At 39.7% G+C, this 22012-nt stretch overlaps 1 protein-coding gene across 4 annotated transcripts in view; it reads right to left on the reverse strand.

The window, feature by feature from the left end:
• The window catches only part of CHST9 (carbohydrate sulfotransferase 9), an 87178-nt gene extending 66268 nt beyond the window's left edge, over window positions 1-20910 (reverse strand). Inside the window, exons 1-4 of one of the 4 annotated variants that reach the window (XM_015618803.2) lie at window positions 20710-20910; window positions 19911-19958; window positions 19709-19809; window positions 13278-13486 (exon numbers count right to left, since the gene is read on the reverse strand). In XM_015618803.2, coding sequence (XP_015474289.1) covers window positions 13278-13377 — 100 coding nt within the window. In that variant the 5' untranslated portion in view covers window positions 13378-13486; window positions 19709-19809; window positions 19911-19958; window positions 20710-20910. Of the gene's footprint in view, window positions 1-13277; window positions 13487-19708; window positions 19810-19910; window positions 20373-20540; window positions 20575-20709 lie in introns of those variants that run through there. The other 3 variants (XM_015618804.3, XM_033512243.1, XM_015618807.1) reach the window with 3 other exon arrangements.
• Between the last annotated feature and the right edge of the window lie 1102 nt (window positions 20911-22012).

Raw genomic sequence — 22012 nt, forward strand, 5'->3', positions numbered from 1 at the left:
AAGAAAGAATATTTAGGAAAAAAAGCAGAAACAGACATTTGGGTACTTTCAATTGGTCAAACTTCAGTGTTCCTCACACACAAAAAAAATCTTCATTAATTCTACTGATTCTCTGAAGCACAGATCTTTTTGGCAAAAGGTTATCATAACATGAGTAAGATACTTTTAAATTTGACCATAAAAGGAGGTGCTATTCCTGCAAATCCACACATTTAAAGCTTCTACACACTGCAGCCATGTTAGCTGCTTCCAGATATTTGGAGGGCAAGAAAAGAAATATCAGTGGGAACCAGAGTTCTGGAAAAACCTGAAACACCAGAAATTTTTGCAAGGCAAAACCACAGTTTTGGCCAGGATACTCATAATGAATGGCTGATTGCATGATGACAAACTCCTTTAGACGGTGTCACCAGAGGATGATTTTGTGATACTTTAACTAATGATAGATATGTGAGAAACAACATAGTTAAAGGGCAAAAATATTTTAGTGATAGGAACTGCTAAGCAGTAGTCTGAGAAAAGTAAAACAAAATAATGGAAAACATAAACATGTACAACAAATATGTAATAATACAAAGTAAGTTTAGTACATTTATTGTAACAGAAGTCATAACAGAAATTAAACATCTATGGCCTACTCTCCTTTCCTATCAGCAAGGATCCAGAAACCACTGGCTTTTCTCTGCCATTTTTTTTCAATTGCTCTTGTTTTTCTATGGCTTACTTCAGGGAATGAACATTAACAAAGCACATTTGTTAGTGAATGTGTCAGCTTCAAGAAACACACGGAACAGAAGAATTAATGGGTTTGAACCTTTCTGTGGTCTTTGGCCCTTATAGAGAGATGAAACCAAAAAGATCTTGTGCTGCCAGCTCTAGAGGTAGACATTCTGGCAGCCCTCTGACCCAGGTGAAACACCTGGTCCTCAGGCCCAAATGAAAGCTGAAAGGATAGCAAAGTTTTGCAAATAAACATATGATCTCCCATAAGTAATTAATATGATTGCCTTAAGCAGATACTAGTCCACATGGATTAGCTGATTTAAAATATCAAGATTAACTCCTAACTTTCCAGAAAGTCAGTTATTAATTTGTGTGAGCTTTGGTCACCACAGACTAGGCTTTGCTTAAACTGCTTCCCAGCTGTCATTCAACTGTATTTTATTTACAGACTATTAACACAAGCTGTCCAATATGCACATTTTATTAGCTGGAGAGTCAAGGCTGAGTCTTCTTGCCAAGAATACCTTGAACCCACCTGTCAGTCACAGCATCTGGCAGCTTTATTTGCATTATATTTATATGTACATCAGTCCTAAACCTGATGCCAATGGAGTTTTGTTATATTGCATGATCAATCATAACTTAAGTGGTAGCACACCTCAGCTATTTGCAGATTAATTCTACCAGAAAGAAATTTCTGCTCAAAGGTTAAATAAATCATGAAGTATTTATACCTCACTGCAACTACCTCAGCCTATGTAAGCCCAGTTTCATCTGCCTTGTCGTCTTCAAAACAGGCATACTGAAGTGGAAAGATTGTAACAGAAAAGAAGTAGGGTGAAATTAATTTTGCCATCTGTAAGAGGATAAAGCAAATTAAAAAAAAAAATAAATCCCCAAAGTCCATAGTATTTGTTCTATTTCACATATATTTTGTGCTGGCCCCCATCCCATGAAAGTAATTTCAAGTCCAGGAGCAAAGCCAGGGTTTTTTTTAAGACATTTTTTATTGTCTTCTACCTGCCATCAGACTGCAATAGCAAGTGCTTAACATAAAATTGCACAGAGGAAGAAGAAAACTCATCAAATAATTATTGGAAAAAAAATTAGTGTATTTTTTTTGCAGTTTGTTGCTTCATTGGATATAATTTAACTGGGGGACAGTCAGCCAACTCTCACTCTAATGATTCTGGTCCTACAAGTAATTTCTTTTGTGATTAGGAGTCTATTCATATCAAATGGACTTTATTATTGCATAAATAATTCAGCAGCTCCCAAAGCAAAAGAGTAAATAAGATAAAAACACATCCAAGTAAATTCCCATCCCTCTACCAGCCTGCCTGAGCTGCTTCTTTCCCTCCCATAACAGAACACGAATGATTTTGTTCTTCTCCAGTGTCAGAATTTTCCATATTTGATGACCTCTTTGAGGACTGCTGGTAGGCAGAAAAGGTTAGAGAACTTGAGAATCTTCTATTCCCAGAGAAATTTCAGTTTCCAAGGAAAACAAGTATCTGTCACCTCTCTTAACAACTGTCCTGTAGAGCTACTTGGCTTGAGTGTTTCCAAACAGTTTATAAATCAAGATGAAGTTCATAAAAACTCTTGATTCTTTGGCCCAACATCAGGAACAGAGTGCTTTCTGGAAAGTGCTCTGCAATTCTTGACTGGAAGTACAGAACCATCTTAAAGCAATGACATTTAATGAATTACATGCATAATGTTTAAAGTAACAGGCTGCATTTTACACACAATTCAAATACCATGACTGTGTCAATAGATGGTAGCCTGTTAGTTCTCAGCAGTGGACAAGGCATACTGTGCCTTAATGACTCTTTAACAAGAGTAAGAAACAGCCAAAAACAAAGAAAACTAAAAATAAAATTAATGCATCTATGTTTTTTCCTAATTTGTATTGCCAGAATTCCTTCAAAAAGTGCACTGTGAAATAACACTGTAGTATGGGGTATTTTTAATGCAATAACATTATTGCAATAGATTCCACTGCATTATTTGGCCACTAAGTGTTCTTCCAGGAATAAAAAAATGATTTTTCACACACAAATGGACCAGAAAGTGAAATTCTATTTACTCAGTTCTTCTTCTCTGCCACTGTTGTAAGGCCAAAGTCAAAGTAACCTCTCAAGATATACACCACTGAACAAAAAAACATTATGGGGGTATGGCAACTAGTCCAGAACAACCGATTTCTGCTCTTCCCAGAAAGAAGAAGCTCTTTTAAAAAATTTAAGCAAGAATAAAATCAAAACTGTCTTTGGAAACAATGTTTACCATACTTATTACTTCATGTTAGACATATTTTCTTTTCTTAACAGAGCTATTTTGTGGATGAATGGCAAAGCATCAGGCACTGATATTTTCCTGTTTAACACAACAGAATGTTTCCAGCTGCAGCTAGCAGAACTCATGCACCACATCTCCCTAACTGATCATAATCAAAACCAAAAGCTTCCAAAACCTCATTTCTCTTACATACAGTTTACTGAGAGAAAATATACCCACAGGCAGGGCCCAAGAAGACGACTAAACAACCCCAAGTTCACTCGAGCTGATCCTAAGTGCATGCTTGTATTAGGCCTAGCTTATAACACATCTGTCACAGAAAGTATTGCAAATCTTTAACAGCTGCTTCCTCCATCTCTGCCCTTATACATGTACACAGTGCTGGGCAAGTTCTTCTATTGTTGGACTATAATTAGTACTGAAATGACCTGCTCCATTCCAATCCCATTAAATATAAAATCAGTTAACACCTTGTCTTTCACCTGGCACTTACAGTGAAATTTAATATTGGCTCTGATTATTCTTTACTAGGCTGCTGATCTTCAGCTACTTTCCTGGATGTTACCCAGTGCCTATGACATGCAGAAGACATTCTCTGATGTGTATGTCAAAATCTGTGCCTGTTAGGCCATCATCTGTTATATTCTAGGGCAATGAATTTCTGTGCTAAGAGACAAGTTTTGTCTCACTATCACTGTTACTTAAGAAAGGAAATTTTCCAAAGACAATGAATTTCTTAAAAGCTCCTCCCCTCTCTCCCTCTTCACTGCCTGCTTGGCTCATAGAAGATTTTGTCCATGGGAACTGAACTCCTTGTAACCATTGACTCAACACTCTATCCCACCCCTGCCATTCCAGCACCTTCTGTGCTCCAGCATCCCTGGAAAACAACAAAAAACCCCCCAGCCAGCCAGCCAACCAACCAAAAAACTCAACCAAACCAAAAGAAATCATTGCTCATTTGGAAAAGTCTAACAAGTGACCAAGTCTTGTTTTTTTGTTTTTAATTAGAATACCATGGAGCTGTAAATACAAAAATTATTATTACCATTCTCCAGAAGAAAAACCCCAAACAAATGTCTATCATTCCCCAAACATTTTGATGACTCAAGCCATTTTCCCTTGGAGATGGTGCCAAGAGACAAAATCTGTGCCTACTCAGCCTGATTTTGCTAGATCTATGTGCTGTGAATTCCTGGCAGGACTGTGTGATAGAAAGCTGAGTGATCAAATATCAACAAAATAATTTGAAACAACAAAGCTGTGAGGGACAAATTGTACTTCTAGCACACAGGATTCACACAGGTTTAGTAGAGGTCAATGATACTCTTGGATGTTGTTACCATGGGAGGATTTCAAGTGATAAGGAAACACTCATTTTTGGTGATATTTGTGTGGGACTAGGGTCTTGGTGAGACTTGGGTCTTCTCCTAAAGAACCTCTGTAGGCAGTAATATTTTCTAGGTTGTACTCACTGCCAAGTTTGGCTTTTGAGGCAGTACAGGATGCTGCTGCACATCTTCACTAAATCAAGATCAAACAAAATCCAAAGCCAGTGGATGGATGTGTATGATATTCTGCTCCCTATCACTTCACATCAAGTGAGGCTCATACATGCCTGGAAACGGTTTCATCTATATAAAGGGCAATGCTTAAAATACAGCATATTATTCAGTTTTCTTGAGTAATGAATATTTACTGTTTTACAAAAAGCAGAATATTGAAGCTGATTTGATGACTAACCATGACTTTCAAGAGAAATGAGGCAATTTGGGAGTTTTGGAAGGGGCTCATGTTTGTCTGTTTTAGATTTTGATGCTTAAACACAACATTTGATAGAACCCAGCTAGCTCTCTCTTCTTTGTGGCTGAAGACAGTAACATTCACTCCCAGATATACAGCCACAAGGCTCAGGGTTGAAGGAGCTGCAAAGAAAACCACTGTATGCTGATATGTCATGTATCTTCCCAGTTTGAAACTGACAGATAGGAAATGTCTTGCACAGTAATAATGTGGAATGTAGAAACATTATTTTTCTTTGAATATGCTATTAATATAAATATATATATATAAAAAAAAAAGTAAAAAAAGTAAGACACTTGTCTGAAGAAGTAGGGACCCAAACTTGAAAGCCCAGCCAATATTCATGCTGCCATGAAATAATGATTACCTTTAAAAATAAAAAAAGAACCAAAAATAAAACGAGACTTTTCACATAAAAAAAAAAAAAGAAAAAAGTTAAAGGCACTTATCTTCTTCCTTGAACCTTTTGCTCCTCAAAACAAATCATGGTTTTTCTAGCTAAATCATACACATCATGCCAGACATTAACCCCCTGTACACTAAAATGGCTCCCATTACTGGAAACCTCTCAGCTTCCTGATGTTTAACTGCTTGTTTCACAAATTGCAAGATGATCCAGAAATATCCCAAATTAATAGCAATAACCTGTTTCCAGTAAGACCAAATGAGTAAAATGGAAAAGACAGAAATGAAGGCTCTAGAGTGTGAACACCAAAAAAATTCTTCTGTATAAACTCATCTCCATGTATCCCAGTAACTGACTGTGGTTAGAAGACAGGTTTCCATCTATAATATTTTTCCTACCAGCAGTCCCTACTTCTACAAAGAAGAAGGAAAATAAAGGGGATACTTAAAATAAATACATATATATCCATACCTATATGAATATACGCACACTTAAAACAAACCTCGGAATTTCTATAATTTAATTCCAGCAAGAAACCAAAGCTTTTCCTTGTAATTTTGCAGAGACCACATCACATGTTTTAACAGGATTGTGTGCAATCAAGTGACATATCAAAGCAGTTCAACATCAGACATAGAGGTAAGCAGCCTGAAATATACTCCAGCAGCAACCACTTGCTCTTCTGAAAATGGGCAGTGCACGTAAGGAAAATGGAACAAGCCAGGAAAAGAAAAATGTTCTTCTTTTCATCATCACTCCTAGATAGTAAGTCACATGAGGAGCAGCTGAGGGGGCTGTGTTTGTTTATCCTGGAGAAAAGGAGGCTCAGGAGAGACCTTATCACCCTCTACAACTCCCTGAAAGGAGGGTGTAGCAGACGGGCATCAATCTCTTCTCCCAGGTGACCAGTGACAGAATTAGAGAACATGGCCACAAGCTGTACCAGGGGCATTCAGGCTGGACATCAGGAAGAATTTCTTCATGGAAAGGATGCTTTAGAATTGGAGCTGACTGCCCAGGGAGGTGGTGAAGTCATCATCCTGGAGGTGTTCAAGAAAGACTGGACATGGCACTTTACGCTATAGTTTAGCTGACAATGTGGTTGTCAGTCAAAGGTCGAGCTTGATGATCTTACGGGTCTTTTTCAACCTAAATGATTTTGTGATCTCAATTTTTTTCTACTGTTACATCTAAATGATGACTTCCCAGGTGAAAAATACCTCTCCACCCATCTTGCTTTGTAAGACTGTATGTTTGTCTTAAATGGTACTGCATCATACAGTCCATGCCCAGAAGAGACATGACTTCAAGGCTGTACTGCCTGAATGAAAAGCTTTTAAGGAAAGGACTTTCTGGAACTGAAGAAGTGCCATGAACTGAATGTTATTAAAAGCAACAATGGTGGACAAGAAACTTAAAACTAACCACTTTACTCAATGACAGCACATCTGCCAGAAAACTAAACAGAAGCTGGAAAACAAAATAAAACTCATATATCATGTTAAAAAAAGAAAAAAACATAGCTACTTAACAGAAAGAATGACTGCTAAGGACTTTGTAAAATCACATTTCCAAACATCAGCCAGATAATCTGCTTTGAGGGTCTGACTAATTGGAAAACAGCATGAAAAGCAGCTATTACATATTTTGTATCCAATTCAAAAGAGCATTCTGAAACAGTATTACTATTACTCAGCCTTTCTAGGAAGAAGGATTCCTGAAATCGTAAGTGTTTCAACATCAAGCCAAAGCAGTAGTTACCAGGGGTAACTACAATTCAAATTTTGAAGTGAATTGAGTTATGTGCCCATAGATACAAGAAAGTTACAGAAAGAATCCTCTTCAGAGTTCCATTTGAAAACAGGCAAGAAACAGTATACTCAGGTGTCCTAAGTATAATTAAGGTGTGTGCTGCAGGTTTCTAGAAGTAGATCTCTGTGGTCTAGGTATGAACAAGGTTGTTATACACAATAATACATGAAATGTCATCAGCTTCCCCTCAAACATGAAACTGAATATATAGTTAAGAGGAGCCCCAAAATCTCATCCCATTTAGTTTGTTTTATATCAGCAGAATGTAGAAGCTGGAATTTCTTCTAAACCAGAAGGATTTATAAAATTAAATGGGATTAAGCAATAGGAATGATAAAAGTAAAATTAATGAAATGAAAGATGAAAATGAATGAATGAATGAAACGGCTGCTAAACAGTCAGGCCTAGAAAGAATATCCTCAGAATTAGATAAATACAGCCTTAAGTATTATAAAATATGAAATTTTAACGTTTTTTTCTTAAAGCTTCTGGGGTTTGCAATTGAGGAAGACAGGGTGAGACCTTACAATCAGTAGCTCAGAAAATCATCTTCTCTTACATTCAACTTTTACTTGTGTTTTTAGACCATTATGATTTAAGAAAATATCAATTTTCACCTGTTTTTTAATGGCTTTTTTCCTGCAAAGGCAATTTTTCTCTCCCTACAGTTTCTATCTATTGAAAGCTGGGTGGGGGGAAAGGAAACCCATTCTATGTTATATGGAGAAATGAAGCTAATAAAATTTTGCAGTATTCTGGGATTTCAATGTAATTGTCCACCAAGCAGCATTTACTGATCCTATTGAATCTTTCTTTTGTGCTTCAGTCCAATAATGAGGCAGATTTAAAAAAAAATAAATCAAAAAACAACAAAGAAATCAAAACATCTCACACACAAAGCACAGCATATTCCAACCAGAAGGGTAAAACCTAAGTACACCCAGACTCATTAGAACAGTCTCATTAGTGACTGGGCATTGTAAACCTGAAGATTTGTTTACCACACCAGTGATGTTCTCCAGCAGACTTAGGAGGACCTATAAACTACCCAGGACTTTAACAGCAGAAATATTTCAATTTCACTAGAAGAATTAAATTATTCATAACTAATAACCATTATTGGGCAGTGTTCTTTTCATCTTTATCTATAAACCTGTTTTCTACAAATATATTACTTTAGTGCATTTTCTGATTGTCTAGAAAAAGCTATGACTTCTATGAAACAGTTGCCTTTGAAATTCATCACATATGAATGGTTCTTTAAGCCACATCAATTTTTCTACTCTTAGACAAAGCTTGAATAAAAATCAACCCACAAAAACAGCAAAGAGTAAATATTATCATGTGTACACACATATTCAGTTGTTACTTAGAGTGCCAAGATAAGGAAGAAAGGCACCCCATGGACTCAAAATATCACATTACTGAAGGACTCAAAAGTCCCCCTTGGATTACCAAATCTGGTAAAGTGAGGAAAAAATCCCACCTGTTTATGTCAAGGAATACATATAGCGGATACAATCTGCATGGTTACAGGAATAGCAGACTAAACTGTGAAAGCTCATGCAAAGAATTGCATGAAAGCTCATGGAATTTCAAGATTTTTTTTTTAAATGGGATTTTTATCTGAATTTTAATTTTGTTTCTTTACAAAAGGAAGACCTGTGGCCTGAGGAATGGGTATAAGGTCTGTGTTGTGAAGCTCCTCAGGAGGTAGTTGCACAAAATTGCAGGAAAACACATGGACTGCAGAAGGATGCCTGGGCAACTACTGATGCTTCAGAGCTGATACCCTGCAAAGTGAAGAGAAAGCACACAGAAAAATCTCAGTATCCTTAAGGTGAGATACAAAACTGCTGGGAAAAAGGAGATGCAGACTTTTTCACCCTCAGGAATCAGAAATCCGTGGGAGGGAAGTGCAGCCCTTTAATCAGTGGTAAGACTACACTATTCTGAAGTAGTCCTTCATAAATATGGATTTGCTAGGCACACTTCAGAAAAAAAATTACGCAAACTTTAAGAGAAGGGAAAAAAACAACACATGGCAAAACCCCAAACAACAAACACAGCATACAGTTCTAACCTCAAAGATATTCTCAGGTCATTTTGTAGTAATCAGTCACACTAAATCATATCAGTCTCTCTAAAAAAAGAAGAGTTTTAAAGTACAAAATTAGAATCCTTACCTTTAAACTCCAATTCATATCTCTAATATTTCAGGGTTAAATTGCAAGTGTCCTTTGTACCCCACAACTCCCTGATTCAGGTGATTCATGGTACAGAGCTCAACCTCAGCCCTGGAAGATCCAGAAGTCTGCTTCACCTGAATAAGATCACCAGTGCTGGAAATTTCTAAGCATGTAATAAATAGTGATTGCTTCTTAATCACTGCCACAATATTTGATGCTTGCACTACATAATGCAAGACCTTATGGAGAACTGTCAAGTAAAGCTGTAGGATCCAGCTGAAGCTTCATTCATGGATGTGTATTTATATACAATGAATATATTTATATATGGAGAACATGAAGTGCTCCATATATACCACAGTATTAATGCTGTCAATTAAATTTTCATCCAGATGTAGCCTGTATGTATTGACGCTCACATTGGACTACTGACAAGTTTCCCAATTACTCCACTGAGGTGAACTGAAGCTACCCAACAGAAGATACATCAGAGAAGAAGATATATCATCCTGTCTTTATACACTCCATGCCCAGAGGCAAACCAAGAAACTCCCCTGTTCACTCAGTCTGCTAATGTCTCTGCAAAGCCATCAGAGAGGACCACCATGTAGCTAGCAGCTGCTTCTTAGACATCTTTAAATGAAAGATTTTCCCTTTTTTAAGGTAGAGGGATGGTAAACATGACTAGAAATAGTCTGAAGAGTCCAAGCACCGTGGGAGGGAGCAGAAGACATGGCTGTGCTGAGAGGTGCATCCAGCTGCTGAGCCTGCAGGTGCATCTGGAGTAGATGGACAGGATGAAAAATTGGAGGTGTTCCTGTCCTGGATACATTTGAATAATGAGGGAAGTTTGTAAAAATAAATCAGAGAAAAACATGCTTGGATAAGATAGGTCTAGAGCAAAATAAGACAAACGGGAATCAAATCACAGTTGATATCTCAGTGATGTGAACAGGAAGCAGAAATTAGAGACCCAAAAAGAGAAAAAGCAAACTATGAATAAAACCTGGCATTGGATCTAGTGTCAAAAATTATGAACAGCTAGAAAAAGTGACAATAAGAATGGCAAGTGTGAAAGAAAACAGTCCAACTTCAAAAGAGTAGGACAAACATTAATAAGGGAATTGGAAACTACCATATAACTTTTCAGTTCCCCCAAAAAATCTACATCTGATTTGGAATAATTCACACCACAGTTAGGAGAGCCTGAAAAATAAACATGAATATTACAAACCACAACAGAGTAAAATTCACTATCTTTTCCAGAGATTGTGAATTATAAAGGCTCCAGATATTCAGAAGAATGGGGTGGTAAGGAGAAGCATTTCGCAGGTGCAAAACAGATACTTTCCTAAACTTAAACACATCCAACTTTCCATCCCTTCAGCAACCAAATGCAAACACGAATGCTGTAGGTCTTGAGCAGGGCACTGTGGAAGATAAAAATAGTTCTGCCTACAACAAACACTTGTCTCTACAGGCTCGTAGCACGGCAGTTGAGAAGCACGAGGCGCGCTTTCCATTTCCTAGCAGAACTCCACTTCGTGTACTCAGCCACTTGCAGATTAAAACTAGCTGTCTTACAGCTGTGCAGCTAGTGAGAGGATTAAGGGAACTCATAAAATCCTTGCAAAGATACTTGTCAGTTTAGGATTCTCCAGATACAGCTCATCCCCAAAAAAGCCACAGTGTACAACACATGGCAATATGAAAGACAGAGAAGAAGAGGGAAAAAAATTTGCAAAATGCCCATAATTATACAATACAACACATGGCAATATGAAAGACAGAGAAGAAGAGGGAAAAAAATTTGCAAAATGCCCATAATTATACAAATGTATATTGTGCATATGCAAATATGTTCTATTTCATATCAACTCTAAAGCAGCATACAGGAGGGGGGGCATTAGAGAATTGTGCTGCAGAAGGTTTAGTGGAGATACAGGTGTTTGAAATAAAAAAGAATGGCTCTCTAAATGTTAAATTGGGAGAAGAAGAAGCAAGAGCAGACACCAAAGAATGAGTCCATGTTCTTACCAATGTGCATGACCATATACATTCTCTACTGCTACTGCAGAGAATGTCAAAATTCTTTTTTTTTTTGGTCTTGATGAAGTGCTGTCACAACAGCAGTCCAGTGAGATAAAAGGGCACTCAAAACTGCAGTCACACTTCAAGCTCACTAACCATTCTGTTATTCTCTGATAGCTTCCATTTTATTAGAGAAATGTTTCCACATGGAAATGACTTATGTGTGCAAGGAGAAGCCTCTCTCCTGAAGAAGATTATAGCAATATATCAAAGAAAACCCCAAAGAAAACATCTGGTTGGCCAAAAGAACAGAGTCTGTCCTAATTCAACCTTTATTTTATTTTTCCTATTTATTTTTAATGGTAGAGAGATGCATACAAAAGATAGGAGTCAAAAATTGCAGCGAGAAACAGCAACAAGGAGCACTGCAAGGAAAGAAAGGTTAATTACAGCACAAGAAAAGATGCAAAGAATGTGAAGAATGTCAGCAAGCAAATAAATCAATAATCTACAGTCATCATCTACATTCCTGAACTACCTTGAAAGCATGGATATCTGCCCTTAACATTCTTGACAACAGTAGAGATTTTCAAGGAAGACCCCCCCTCTGCTGCGTGCTTAGTTCCTGCCAGCACCCTTCTGTCAACAACTGATTATAAGGGAACCTTTCCAAAGGGAGTCTGTTTTACCTCTTACAACACTTTTGTTAACACAAGCTTGTGAATATTGGGACAGCCCAGAAAAATTAACAAGCCAAAATTAACGCTGTGATCATTGCACTTAGTTGAAAAAAAACCCCCTCAAGGTCCTTGTCAAACAATTGCAGAAGTGATGCACTACATTTCCTCCTCAAGACTGCTCTCTAAAACACACTGGAGCCTAGCAGCTCATATGGCATAACAGCACAGATCAATAAAGCCACAGACTAATGTGGTTTTACAGATGTATTTCTTCACAATGGTATCAACGTACTATAAAATAAGAGTTTTACAGAGGAAATGGAAGCTGAGAGAGAAAAGAGGATCTAAAAGTCAAGACTTCACAAGTTAAGTTACTTAAGTTACTTAAAAAGTAAACAAAAAATCAAAAAACAATGACAAATAAAACCCCTAGCATATATACCAACAAAAAAAAAAAACCACCAAAAAACCAAAAAACCCACAATCAAGCCCAAACCTTGAAAAGAAAACCCTAATCCCCCAGTACATGTGTACAAGTCTATGCCCTCAATAAGCTGACATAACAGAAGTGAACCTGAAGAGAAAAACCATGGAGGACCTTAGTGACATGTACCCTTTATATGTTTTGTGGAAGGCTACTTCAGACTCACTCTAGACTAAGTCCCACGAACTGAGCTTCCAGTAGGGTCAAGGTAAATAACCTGGTTTAGTTTCATCCATAAGAGAATCTAGATCAAGCTGGGGTGCAACCCAAAACATCATAAATGGGAAACAACAGGAATACATTTCAGAAGTGCAATCCTGAGCCAATGCCAACACAGATTTACTTAAAGTTGCAATATGACTCTGATGCTATATATAAAAAGTTTTGTAAGCCCAGTCTCAAACAAACAACAACAAAGAAGAAAGGAAAAGGATGATTCCACGAGCACTGCTGCTTAGAAGACCACTTTCATCTATAAAACTCAGAAGTTATTCTCCAAAAATTGCTTTGCCACACAAAATGTGCAAAACCCACAACAAATCATCATAGAGAATAATTTCTAAATTGGACATGCAGAATGCTTTTGCAACACTTGCTTTTGCAAATGAAGCTGATACGATACAATTAGGTAGCTGGGACCATCTTTTCATGTTACTGAAGAAATTTCTTAATGAAGTGTAGCAATTAAAACAAGACTATTTTCAATGTCATTTTACTTCCAAAGTGGGGGGAAGATCTCCACCCCCAACTGTCCTCAATAGGTTTTGTGGTCATCTTAAAATAGATGCAACTATATTAAAAAAAAAAAAAGAAAAAAAAAGTGTGAGAGAAAAAACCTAGTGTACCTGTATGTTGTTCTTCAATCCAAGCCTGCAGATACATGAAGAGGAGTAGACCAGCTACTCCAAACAGCAGTACAGACACGAATACTTGTCTTAGGTTCATGACCCTACAAGGGGGCTTCTCTTCAACTTTCAGAAGGACTCATTGCTCACTTTTCTGAAGTCTTCAGCATTCCTGCTGCTTCTTTGGTATCTTCCCCAGAGATGCCAACCTGAAACAACAAGAGAGGGAGGTTGTTCTCGTGTTACATTTTTTTCTTCACCAGAGACTGTGTTAACAACATATTACATACAAGCTGGAACTCTCACAAGCTATTGCTGTCAATGTTTATATTTCTGCTCACAGTCTCAATGTTCTTTCTACCCCCAGATGAGTTCCAAGCAGATGCATTTTTCAAAGTGGCTGAAAAGACCATTCCACCTACAGAAGAGCAAACATCACCTGCTGTCATAACAGAGGGAGGTAATGACCCAAATGAGGTCATTGGGTGTCACACCAATGCCCCACTCTTCCCACCAACCACCACAGCTGGGAAGCCACAGCAAACAGCTGGAGCCTCTCAGGTGGCTGGGTCATGCTCCAAGAGGCTGCCAGCCCCCTGTGATGGGCAGCCCAGCACCTCTGCACCTGGACTGTGTAATTGTGTGTCCTTAAGGATGGGCCAGCACACAACACGACCGCTCCGCTGGCAGAGCCTCGGCATCGCTTCATCCTGTGCATCGAGGAGTCATACAATGATGTCCACCCTCAAATGTGAATCCAAGTTGAGTTTTGCAGGATTAGGAAATGTCAGCAGCATAAGATGGTATCAGAGCAGAAAATGAATTAATGGCTCATCTTTTTATTCAGCTGTGTTTTGTAATATGGAGAGGGACTTGTCAGGAACTCAGTTCTTGCCACTAAGTTTAATGGAAATGAGCTCAACTGTAAAAACTTATCAAAAAGATTATTGAACAGCAGTGGGCCCAGAGGAAGTAATTTACCTGATACCCTGCATCTGCCATAAAGGGGCCATGAAATTCATTTTATAACATCAGAACATGAAGTCACTGTGGATCACTAGAGGACAACACCTTAACCTGAATGAGAATGTGCTCACTGTGAAAGTAGAAGCTGAAGAGCAGTTGTTGAAACTGGCCTGCACAGCAAAAGAAAATGCCTTAAAATTCAACATAATGGACACTGTTGTCAATGAATATGAAAGAAGTATCTGATGAAATACCACAAAGAATGTTAGGAAAAACTAAAGCTCTTAAAGGAATACAGACTACTGGAAGATATTTGAAAGATAAATCTGTTAAATACAAAAGAAAATGCAGGCTCTTAACAGTTATTCTGAATCATACAAGTACTCCGTGTTCCACAAGTTTGTATTTTTTAATAACTCAGCACTGTTACATCTATAATTGCTGAGTTTCTAAAAATACAGTACACATAAAGCTTAGCAGGAACTCCCATTAAAAACAGCTGCTGAATGAACAAAGTAACTATGTCAGAAAGATGCAAAAGATTTCAAGAACAACAAAACTGTTCAGGAGTTTTCAGATGTTTTTCCAATTCTGTGTCATTAAACTATACACTTCTCTTAAGCACAAACTTGCCTGCAGAAAATGTAAGCCACTATTTAAATATTATTCATTTTATGTGTAATTGTTCTGTAGAAGACAGATAGTTAGACATTAACAGAATGCAAACGTTCTGTCTGAAGTCCTTTTTTATGAGGGTCATGAAGCAACTGGTTTGAACCAGGCACATGAAAGGAAGGTGATAGAGGCTTTATTCTTAACCTTGCTCTGTCTGCTTTGATTTTGCAGAGAGGGAATTTCCTACACGTTATGTACAAGTTCCTGTTTGCAGCTATTGTGCTGATGCACAGGACTGGAAGGAAGCAGTGAAGGTTGGGAAAAAAACAAAGAAAATGCTTGGGGAATGCTGTGAAATGCTTTTTGTATAGGTGTGGGTAGTGGAGCCTCCTTTCACCCAGCTCCTCATTAGCTGTTATCACTTGTACTTTTTTTTTCCTTACACTGCTCTCAGCACTCTCAGACTTGTGGTGCTCTTTGTCTATGCTACAAGGGTACTTAGGGCTTTGCACCTAACTTCAGTGCTGCATGTCTTCAGAAGTCACTCTGCTGATGAGACAGAAGCTTCCCAGCATAAGCAATGCTTCAAGAACCACCAGTCATAGAATCGACGAATACAAACCTCTTCTGTTTTCCTGCAAACAAAAGCTGTGTTGTTCATGTAACAGAACATTGACAGTATCTGGATTAGGAGGAAAAAAAAAAAAATAAAGCAGGAAATAAATAAGATATGGGGGTCTGAATATATCTTTGAAATTACTTATATTAGAGGTACTAGAAAGTAGGAATCAGTTTCTTGCTGCTTGGGATTCACAAGTTTCTCCCATAATGAAAAGGTGAGAAATCCAGACACACACAATGACAGTACATGCTTCCAAATAGGCCACTTTTGTGATGTTGTTACTTTCTTCCATCTCTGACTACACAAAGCTCCCATATATTCAGCCCTTCTTTCTGAAAAACACTGTCCTTGAACAGGCAAGGAAAGCTTTTGCAGGCCACATGGATGATGCTGAAAGCAAAGTATCTCACACCACATCTCCATGAACGTTTCTGACACGTGTAGGCTGCCACTGCTGCTCTCTCCAGCCACTTGCTCTCATCCTCCCTGTCTGCCCAGCTCTTTCCACCACCATGAGGGCTTCCTGACCAAGTTTAACCAAATTATAGCCCACAAAGAATTTACCCAGGGAACGGTGCCAATGATTTTTCCATTAGCAGTAGCTGGTATCACATACATCCATGACCCAGGACAGCATGGGATATAGAGCTGACCTTGCCCAAACACCAGCATGGTTGCATGCAGCTCCATCTACCAGCCCTGAAACGTGATGATGAAAAGGCACAGTAAAATAAGAAGCACTTTTAAGCAATTTAATCTGCTAATAAGACAACAGATATTTTTATACTAGGTTAGTTTTGGTTTTGAGTGGAAAGGAAACAGCAGCTCAAGGTGAGTTTTTTATGGTTTTTTGGTTGTTTTGGTTTTTTTTTGTGTTTTGAACTACCAAACACACCCTAAGGCAGATTCACTCTACCATCACAGTTGTTATAATTATCTTTTATCAAGAGTTTACACGGTGCTTGCAATTAGTTTAATTTATTTAAATTTAATTTATATGAAACTGTGTTCTTAATTTCTGTGTTGGCTAAGTTTTAAGACTAGTTTTAAACAAGAGTAACATTACTTTAAGTAAAAACTACTGATTTTAGCTCAGGTTGGAATCTAAATACATCAAACCAAACTATTCTGCTACCTTATAAGATTTTAAAGGCTTTTCAGCTTGAATGAGTAGTTTAATTTATTTAACACAGTGATTTGATTTTCACATATGAAAAAATTATAGTGACATTTAAAAAAGTCTCTGTCTTCTAGCAGAACTTGAAAAATGGCTGCACAACACTGACAAATTTGCTCCTTTTGTATTAAAAAGCAACAGTCATGGATTACACTCTCAGGCATCCTGGGCAAGAGGAAATACCTGCAAATATTCTTTAATCAAGATAAATGCTTTCTCGTGGTTGTGAAAAGCCAAGAAGCAGTTACTTTCAACTCAAGCATTTTCAAAAGAGATCAGCCGTATCCAGACAGCGATTCAGCATCCCTGCTTCAGCTGTGAATCTTTCTTTTGCCTGCAGTTCTGGCTGATATTTTTGCCTCCCCTGGGTGATGTCGTGACCATCCTGCTGGTTGGTTCTCACTGTGAGGGAACTAATGTAGCCTGAGAAACTGCTCCGTGCCTTCCACCTACGCTGAACTAGATCCTTGCTTTTGCCCAACCTCACCCCATCTCTCTGGGATGTATGGCACCCCAATGTCCCACCTGTTCCAACTCAAGCCACGCACCCCAAAATTTCAAGTTCTTTTGAGTAGTGGAGAGAGATTACTACATATCTTTATCCACCATGGAGAAGCAGTAAATCTGGCAGACAATAGCGCTATGTGCCTCAGATGACAAACACAGCAAAAATTTAGAAATTTTAATGATCTTCAGTAATTCACTTCTGAGTACAAATTGCTGAACATTTGTCAAATATTAAGAGTTTCAAGAATCCTCATTCTACTGATATAAAAGCCTTGCATTTTCCTCACTGTGTTTTGTGTTCAAATAGGTACATTCCTGTACAGGGCCAACATAAGCAACTGAAATAACATGGCCACCCAAAAATGGGGAAGAATGTACCTCCTGCTTTTGGCATGATTCCTCCTTTCAGTACATCATCCAACTTTTTCTTCCTTGCAATCAAATACACCCGCAGTTGAGGAGAGCTACCTCTGTACTCAGGTACTTGTACCTGGCTCCTTCCTGTTCTAGACTACACAAAACCAATGGCATCTGGTCAGTATGTCTGGCTAACTTTAGATTTCCTTGCCACCTCACCATCACCTAGCTCCAAAATCAAGGACATACAAATGCAAAATATTAGGCTGCTTCCAACTATTTAGAAACCTTTCCTTTTAATTCCAGCTTTTTTCCTCTTCATCTGGAAATAAAGAATAACAAGATGTAGGGTAAACCAGCAGAATACAGATGAAAAAACCCAGACAGTCTTTTTAATGGTCAAAGCATTCATATTACTGTGGGATGCTAAAAATTCTCACCCATTCAGTATCTCCTTAGACACAACTGAATTAATGAAAACAAAATGAGAAAAAGAGCACAGAAAGCTACTACAACTGCACAGTTTTGGGTTTAGTTTTTTTGGTTTTTTTTTTTTTTTTTTTCATTTTCTTCCTTCCTTCCCTCAAGAAGCACTACTTTTTTGATATCTCTACTGGAGTTATCACGGCGAGAAAATTTTGCAGAGAGGAATGTTCTGCTGGACACTGGCCGAGGCTACTTTCAGCTCAGTCAGTAGAAGGAGGCAAGGATATCTTCTCACTTCAGCGCTCCCCCTCCCTCACTTCTCATCTGTTAGCTCATGTCCTACTTCACACACAGATGATCCTCCAGGATCACCTTTCCACTGTCCACATCTCAGCTTTCTGGCTTCACAACGACTAGTGCAAGGCAGGGCTCCAGCTCTTAACAATGCTTGCACAGTTCCTCATAGCAGGCAGTACTACTTTACTTTCTGGGTTATTACAAAGGCTGCTAGAAATAACCATACAGTATTTGCCATTTTCTACCTCCAGCAAGTTATGCTGAGTGATAGGGCTGGGTGAAATCAAAGGCCAACAGGAATTTGAATTAAGTGAGCAGATCAAGATAGTCAAACAGTGGTGCTGAGAAAGTTTGTAAAAATTAAAAAAATGGAACCAGCCAACCTACCAACCAACCAATGCCTCACCAAACACTCCCCCCCAAAAAACCAAAAAAAATAAAACCCCAAAAAACCCAACAAAACCCAAACCAAAATTCCCATAATGGAGTTTTTCTTGTCCATAGGAATTTACTAGGGGTATACAGACAACATACAGGCCTACTGTTACATCAGTCCTGCTGACACCTCAGCAACTTCTTCACCTGAAGAGCTGCTTATAAGAAGGCTGTGTAAAAGTATAATTGAAGACACCATCTGGCCTGCACAACTTTTATTACTGGCAATAACAGAAGATTACTACCTACCAACACTGCAAATCAAGTTAAGAGAATTCTCTTAGAGTTCCACAAGACACAAATAATGAAATATTTTTTTATTAAATATATAGGGATTTCTCTTCAAAGGAGAGACCTGTTTTTATCAAAGTGAGCATTCTTCACTCACCCAGTGTCAATTATGAAACAATAAAGCACCTTTAAAAAAAATAGGCCCTAAAAATTTGAAATTTTAAAGCAGTCAGGAAATTCCAAACATCAACATCACCAAAGTAACTTCCCACCCAGTCAACTTGTACATATTTAACATTTTTCAACTTCACTCTCCCTTGTTACATAGCAGACCACAATGTTGTTATAGGAGTTACATTTTGTTTTAAATGCACTTTAGAGCATACAACATACTATAAAAAATTAATAACAAGGCAAAGAAAATATGGTTTGCATTTGATTTCACCATTTTAATCTATTAACATCACTAGTTCCTCATTATCCTTTTGATATATTTCCAAAGGAAAAAATGAAATCTGTTTTATGAAACAATGGATGTAAGCAAGACTCATTGCTTCTGAGAACACACACACACCACTTACCTGGTCCTGCTCCTCAACCATAAATCCTACAAAACTTCAGACCATGTCAATTTAATGCACATAGCAACTTGCCTCCGACACTGATAGATTAATTTAAAGCTGCAGTTTTAAACAAACAAAAGTTATGCCTTTGTTAAGAACAGATAAATACCAAGTTGTCCTACTCATGTGTATGCAGGCTGACACATCAGCATCATGGAAAGTTTTGGTTACTTACAGAGAACAGGGAAGACTCTGAAAGCATCAGGTCTGGAACTTCACCAGTTCACCAGGATATTTAGTTTCAAAGGTTTCATCCTACTGCTGCTGGACATCTCGCTTCAAAAAAGGAAAAATCATTATTATTCTTAGTAACATTTCCTAGTCAGGACTGAGGGACCTCAGCAGAAGAAGGTAAGTTTGGCATGCTTAGCTCTTACCTGTCTGAAGCACTCCTGGTAGTCAGCGGGCAGTCCCATGGAAGTCACCTGGATTTTGGGAAGTTAAACAAAAACACTGCTCACAAGACCGCAACTTGATGTCTCTCAGTCTTCTAACAGGATTACAGGTGGGATTTCTTCCCAGTCCCAGGATAAGGAACATTAACAAAAAGACTCTCTCAAAGCCAGATCTCCCCTTTTTTGAACTGTTTAAATAACACGGTCTTGTTTACGGACTGCAGTGAACCGAGGTGCTATCAGCATGCCAACAAGACTCGCAGTCCGCCCCAGTCATTCACTCCACTGCTAGAAAACGCACAGGCGAAATACCAGCCCATTTTTTATTATTTTGGAGACGTGCCACGAATTCCCGATTCCCGGTGCGTGACGAAGGAGTGGGCTCTATGTGTGTGTATGTGTATGTGTGTATGTGTATGTGTGTGTGTGTGTGTGTGTAGGGAGCACGCAGAAAAGTTGCGGAGCGCGGTGCCGCAGCGGGGGCTCTGCGATCTCCCCAACTTGGGACGCGCCGCCCCCGCTCGGGGCCGCTCGGGGTCCGGGGCTCCCCTCGGGGTCCGGGGCTCCCCTCGGGGTCCCCTCGTCCCTCAGGGCCGGTCCGGCCGCACGTACCGGGACGGCCGTGCCGCCGCCTCCGGCTCCGCCGCTGAAAGCCCCGGCGCCGCGGGGCTGGGCGGTGCCGGCGGGGAGCGGCTGCTGCCGGGGCCGCGGAGCAGATCCCGCCGCAGGCTCGCCCACCCTCCCGCTGGCCCCAGGTGGGTGCCCGGCGACAGCCCCTCACCTGCCCGACTCTCCCGCCGCTCCCGGGAGGCGCTTCCGCAGCGGCGCCCACACACAAACTTTCCTCGCCAAACTTTGGGGCCGGGCGGGCTGGGGAGGGGCCCCGGCGGCTCCGGACACCCCTGGGCCCAGCGGGCGGGTCCCCGAGGGGCAGGTGAGTGCCCCCGGCCACCCCCGTGTGTGCCCGCACCGCCCGTGACATCGCGCTCCCTCCCCGCCGCCCGGAGATGAAGAGCTTGCCTAAAAGGTTTTGTTTGCTGTTGCATATCCGGGGTAGCTCTCCCTGTGCTAGCGAATAAATATGTCTAAGCTGCCAGGTAGAGGCAACTCATAGCTTTAATTAGCTACTAAAACAGGTAGCGTAGAAACTTTATTGTCGTCTATGGGAAGCAGGATGACGGAGAAAAATGTTTAATTAGTGCTTATTGGAGCTTCATGTCTTATCTGCTTGTAGTGACAACAGACCAACCATGTAGATAAATGGCATTATTTCTCTTTAACGGGAATATCGCTTTGCTTACATTTCTTCAGGGAAGTCCCCGAAGAAATAGCTCTGGCCCTCGCTGCGGTGGGGTGAGCACAGAGGAGTTGTGACTTTGCAGAGCTGTGCTCAAACAACTGCTGTCTCTCCCCCCTTCAGGCATTCCGCTGCAGCGCTGTGTGCCTAGAGCTACCCCAGCAGACAGATCCTTCTGAAGGGCTCCCTGATTCACTCCCCATTGCTCTCTTGTGGCACTGAGACCTCTCCTGGAGTAACGCTAATGTAACCATTCATGTTTTTGCAACATCTTCTACTCCAACAGGTCTTAAATCACCTCGCACTCTGCGGAGACAGTACCCAGGGATCTCTTCCCCAGCCAGCGCAGCACGGCCTTCGGCAGGAAGCTGAACAACGCCCAGCAGCTAAAATCAAGTGTTTCAGAGCAGAGGGTGGCGAGCTGGGTGCTCTCAGATTTCCAAGGGGGGTTAGCTAGGCAGAGTGTAATTACCCTGTCCAAAGCTTAGATGTTCGTTGAAAAGTGCTCCAGGATCTGTAACAGCCGTAGGCAGCCAAGACCTGTGTGCAGGAGTGTTCCCTTGGATTTTCAGTCCAGGTGCTAAACTGTCCTGCTCCTGCTTAGTTTGGGCTGTGTGAATGCATATAATCTCACCGTGGTGCTATAAATTTTCTCTGGTTTATCTCACTTAAGGGTCTCCCTAGTCACAGTTCATTATAGGAGCTAGCAGCTCAGAGAAAGTCTAGGGAGAGAAGATTTTTCTGTTAAAGCCAACCATGGATCCATTTTAAAGTTCTAGTGAGTAAA

Source organism: Parus major, chromosome 2, assembly GCF_001522545.3.
Source record: "Parus major isolate Abel chromosome 2, Parus_major1.1, whole genome shotgun sequence".
Classification (NCBI taxonomy): domain Eukaryota; kingdom Metazoa; phylum Chordata; class Aves; order Passeriformes; family Paridae; genus Parus; species Parus major.